Source organism: Rosa chinensis, unplaced genomic scaffold (assembly GCF_002994745.2).
Source record: "Rosa chinensis cultivar Old Blush unplaced genomic scaffold, RchiOBHm-V2 RchiOBHmChr0c23, whole genome shotgun sequence".
Lineage (NCBI taxonomy): Eukaryota > Viridiplantae > Streptophyta > Magnoliopsida > Rosales > Rosaceae > Rosa > Rosa chinensis.
This window is the reverse complement of record NW_020126836.1, coordinates 14,063-19,320: the sequence shown is the minus strand read 5'-3', so window position 1 is coordinate 19,320 and position 5,258 is coordinate 14,063. Positions and strand designations below refer to the sequence as shown.

The following is a 5,258-nucleotide window of genomic DNA, read 5'->3' as shown; positions in this document are numbered from 1 at the left end:
AATCCAGTCCTCAGGTGCTCAGAGAGTCGTATAGATAAAAGAGCCAAAGTCGACCGCCGACGAGAACTGTCGACCAAAAATTCACAAAAAGGAGACACAGGACTGCAGAAGGTGGTGTACTGGATGCCAAGAGGAAAGCATCAAATTCCTTTACCATGGTCCAGCCTATATATAGTTGAAAGGGTAGAGTTCTGATTCCTCCTCAATGCTTTTCAACCACACAAATCGACCAAACAAAAAGGTGGTGATGCATGCCTCATTTCCCCTAACATGCATTCAATCCTCAAAAGTATAATGTAATTCTACTTTTGCTTAAAAATCGTTGTGTAACCGTTGGATCCGCCAATATTAATCAACAAAATCACCCCAGGACAATTTTGAACCAAAACGAAAGCAACAGATCATAAATGCCAAACCAACCAGAAGACGTCATTGATGAGCATCTACTCTAAACTCTCACAAGCATTCCAAAAGCATATATAGCCAGTCCATTCATACAGTAAAATCCCAAAACCCCTTCAGAGCCAAAAGCCAAAAATCAAAGAATTTCAGAGATGGGTTTTGAGAAGGACCACATAGTGATGCTACCATTCTTGGCTCAAGGCCATCTGATTCCGTTCCTAGCCCTAGCCAAGCAAATCCAGCACAGAACAGGGTTCACCATCACCATCGCCACCACCGCCCTCAACGCCCATTACCTTCGGTCTGCTCAACCCAACACCAACATCCACTTGGCCGAGCTTCCCTTCCGCAGCGAAGACTATGGCCTCCCGCCCAACACAGAGAACACAGAGAACATACCTCTCAACGTAGTCGGAAACCTCTTCACTGCATCGCAACATCTCGAAGCTCCGACTCGCCGCCTTGTCTCGGACATCACCGAAAAAGAAGGCAAGCCGCCGCTTTGCTTAATCTCCGACGTGTTTTTTGGGTGGGCTGTGAATGTAGCGAAAAGCTTCGGCACCGTCAACGTCGCTTTCACCACCGGTGGGGCTTACGGCACGGCGGCGTACGTGTCCATCTGGCAACATCTCCCGCATCGTAGTGTGTCTTCAGAAGACGCGGAGTTCCACCTTCCGGGGTTCCCGGAACGGTGTCGTTTGACACCGTCTCACTTGCATCCGTTTTGAGAGCCGCCGACGGTACTGATTCTTGGTCGAGATATTTCCAGCCGCAGATCTCGCTCTCGATGAAGTCTTTTGGTTGCATATGCAACACCATTGAGGAAATTGAGCCGTTCGGATTGGAAGTGTTGCGAAATTACCTTAAGGTTCCTGTTTGGTCTGTCTTGGCTTCCAATATTTCCAGCCAAAAATATTCCGGGAAGAAATCCGGAATTTCGGCTGAGAAATGTATTGAGTGGCTCGACTCGCACGCTTCCGATTCGGTGGTGTATATCTCGTTCGGTTCTCAGAACACGATCAGTGCCTCCCAGATGATAGAATTGGCCAAAGGATTGGAAAAGAGCGGGAAGCCTTTTGTCTGGGTCATAAGGCCGCCGGTGGGTCACGACTTGAAGGGCGAGTTCCGACCGGAGTGGCTGCCGGAGCGTTTCGAGGAACGAATGAGGGAGACGAAGCAGGGGTTATTGGTGCACAACTGGGCATCGCAGCTGGAGATTCTGTCGCACGAGGCGACGCGAGCGTTTGTGAGTCACTGCGGGTGGAACTCGGTGGTGGAGAGCTTGAGCAGAGGGGTGCCGATCATCGGGTGGCCGCTGGCGGCGGAGCAGGCGTATAACTCGAAGATGTTGGTGGAGGAGATGGGTGTGAGTGTGGAGCTGACGAGGGGTGTGAAGAGTAATGTGGAGGCTGAGGAGGTGAGGAGAGTGATTGAGTTGGTGGTGGACGACAGTGGGGAAGGTGGTGAGATGAGGAGAAGAGCTGGTGAGATTATGGAGAAGATAAGAGGAGCTGTAGGGGAGGATGGTGAAGCAAAGGGGTCTTCCCTTAAAGCTATAGATGATTTTGTTTCTGAACTTCATTCACAGGGAGAAGGAAGAGGATCCAAAATTCAGTAACACTGTATTTTCAATTAGGATGTACCTTGGAGGGGGAAAAGGATCAAGGCTAGCTAGTAGTTCTGTAGTTTTCAAGTATCATGAAAATGGGTAATTTCATACCTGGTTCCTTTAGATTACACAATGTTGGATCTGTTATTGGAGCTGAAGCCATAGCTCTTTTTCTTGTGGATGGATTGAAGTTGGTCCAATTGGACAATATTGTTTTGGAAAGTGACTCGCAGAGCCAATTTCAGCTTTGGGAAATCACATAGGGAAAGGTAAATGGAGAATCTATCCTTTTCTCATTGAGTTTCATACTTTGATTACTTTCTTTGTATCTGCGGACTTCTTAGCATTCTCTCTTGGAATTGGATCTCTTGTAATGCTAACAGTGCTGCCGATGCCGCAAAGCTAACGAAATTGAGGTTGTGCACTGAACGTTTGGGTCAGTGTACCCCAAACCTCGTTCTCTGACTCCGTTTTAACTGACCTTCCTTGTCCTCACAAAGTATTTTTTTTTATTTTTATTTTTTATTGTTCAATGTAGTTGCTTGGTACTAAATCAGGTTCAAAATAGTTGGTGTGGGAATTGATTTTCTTCTTTTTCTTATTCAAGAATCTCATTTTGGAGTCATTTCTAAATAAAGAAAAGAATGCTTCTATTCATACCTCCATATTTGGTATTTAGACCTCCCTAAATTTTTGTAAACATTTATTTCTCATTTTACCCTCTAAAACCCTAAAAAGAATTGACATGAAGAAACCCAATCCCCGTATATTCCATCTTCGTGTTCATGACTCTTCGTCTTTCTATGTTTGTTTTCTCCCATATTCTTTTTGTTTTTCTTTCTCTCTGTTGTTTCACTACTTTGCCTCAAAATTGCCGGTAAGAATTTGGTGGTGTCTTGGTCAATACTAACTGCTATAGAATTGGGTGATTGAATTTTACAAAAGTCCTGGTATTTATCCAAAACACTTTTGAATCCAAATAGTCTTTTCTAAACAAAAACCTCTCACTCCCTATCTTCATTGATATTATCTTCTTTGATTTTGGGTTTTCATAAAGGAGTGAAAGCAGTTTAATTTAGGAATTGGGGAACTTTTCAAACTGTGTTAGAGTGAAATATTTATCAAAGATCGATGCTTGCTTTCACGAGTTGGAGTTTTGTGTAAACAATTTGTTGGAATGAAGAATATATATTAATTGATGTGGCGGTTCAAGGTTAACCCAATTCCAGGTCATTTGAACTCGAAACATAAATATGAATCATCAATCTAAGGCTTGTACTAAACTAAATAGATATTTTTACAGTTTTCTAGAAGGGCATAATAGGAAATAAATTTGTCAAAAATTTAGAGAGGTTCATAACTTCATATGCCAAATGTGGAGGTATGAATAGAAGCACCCTAAAAAAAATCTCACACTGAAGTTGCACAAGTAGCTCTTTTTGGTAAAATTAATCGATAAAAGTAATTTTAGGTGCATGTGTTTGGTGGAGTGGTAAAACAATGAGTTTCATTTGAGCGATTATGTGTACGAAGTCATGGGTTCGAGTCACCATAGGGACATGAGTGAAATCCTTTGATCCTCTTTTAAAAAATGAAAAAAGAAAAAAAAAAACAATGAGTTTCATTTGAGTGATCATGTGTTCGAGCCCCATCAAGAATGAAGAGGGGTGGGTTAAAAAAAAAAACAATTGATAAAAGTAATTTAGCTTCTTGTGTTTTCATGACACATCCTAATCTTGACCAATTTCCCCACACTCCCTCTATTTGTCGTAGCAAAAACAATATCTCATTTTTTTTCCCAAAGCAGCACAAAATCAAAACCCTTTTTTCAGGACAAAAGATCAAAAACAATCTAGAAGATAAAAATTTTACTTGCAATTAAGTTCAATCTAAACAATGTACCAACTCAGATAATGGGACAATTGCCAGCATCAAACCTAAAAATTCTCCCCTATAAAAGCTAAAACAAAACACAAATGAGAATAGAACAAAAAGGATACCGAAACAGTACATACTATCGACTAAATGTGAGCACTAATCATATTTTAAAAGTATTCTCCGCTGCTGGTGACGCATAAAAGACCAAATGATGATTTATGATTGAACAATTGGGGTGCTTGGATTACACAATAACAAGTTTAAATGAAAGAAAATAAAATTTTGGGGAATAAGAAGAGCTCTAATAAACCCCTGCCATCCCTAGGATTCAATCTGCTAAGTGGCGAATAAGAATGTCGAGCTATCTTCCAACCCTGCTGTCCCGGGATTTTGTTGAAGGCTGGTTTAAAATTTACAAGTACAATCAGAAAATTAATTATCTCTCAAAACTGAAAGCTGATTCAAAATTTACAAGTGCAAGAGGTTTTTTTTTTTTTTAAGTCAATGAATATCAAAATTAATTAAACAGTTAGTAATAAACTCTCAAGGTTTGTGGTCGTTTATAAATACTAATGAGCATGCTGTTTAAAGCAGACCGTCATTGATATTTGCAAAGAAACCACTGAGTTCTTTTTTAATTGTTAATTTTTATTCTATAAATAAGGGCTGGTGTAGCTGCTCTCAAATCTTAATTAATGAAACTATAAAATATATTTTGGGGGGAGGGGGGGGGGGGGGGGAATTTGGTATAACCGTCTAAGTGATTATTTGATTGATAGAGACAGAATTGCCTTACCTAAGTGCAATAGACGCATTATTGTACTTAGCACAATGTCTAAACCCCATATTATAATAAGCATTGAGAGTACATCTGAAATGATAGTAAAAGTCTCTACTGAACCATTGTATTCTAACATGCATCAACTAGGAAAGAGTGCTTCACTACTATTCCATTTGCTTTACAGTAAAAGTGACATAACAGAAAGATAAAATTCAAGCAGAGCCATTGTATAATCAATATAGCTTTCCTATATATTATGTTGACGGCTGGATAAATATCTGCTGACACTTAGATTCATCCTACCACTAGGAGGTTGCAACCATTTGATGAAACAATCTACTCGCCGCCTTACCCTAGACAAGCCACGTTGAGGGCTACCACCGGGACAAAACCCACTTTCTCCTACCAGTAATTCATAGGGACTTATTGAAAATATAAAATAGAAAGAAAGAAAAGTAGGAAAATAACCACAACTCCAGAGAATGAACCCAAGCCCAATCTCACCCAAGACAAACAGGATCTCCCGACAAGCTAGCCGGACGACCCATGACAGCAGCTACTTTTTGGCCACCGTCACTGCCGCACAAC

General features: G+C 40.9%; 1 protein-coding gene across 1 annotated transcript; it reads left to right on the top strand.

Annotated features, from left to right (window-relative positions):
• Nucleotides 1-486: 486 nt before the first annotated feature.
• On the top strand, nt 487-2,599 carry LOC112181324 (crocetin glucosyltransferase 3-like). The gene is given in 2 exon segments (XM_024319717.2): nt 487-1,125; nt 1,128-2,599. Coding segments are annotated over 2 exon segments (1,464 nt in total). The 5' UTR covers nt 487-554; the 3' UTR covers nt 2,021-2,599.
• The last annotated feature ends 2,659 nt before the right edge of the window (nt 2,600-5,258 follow it).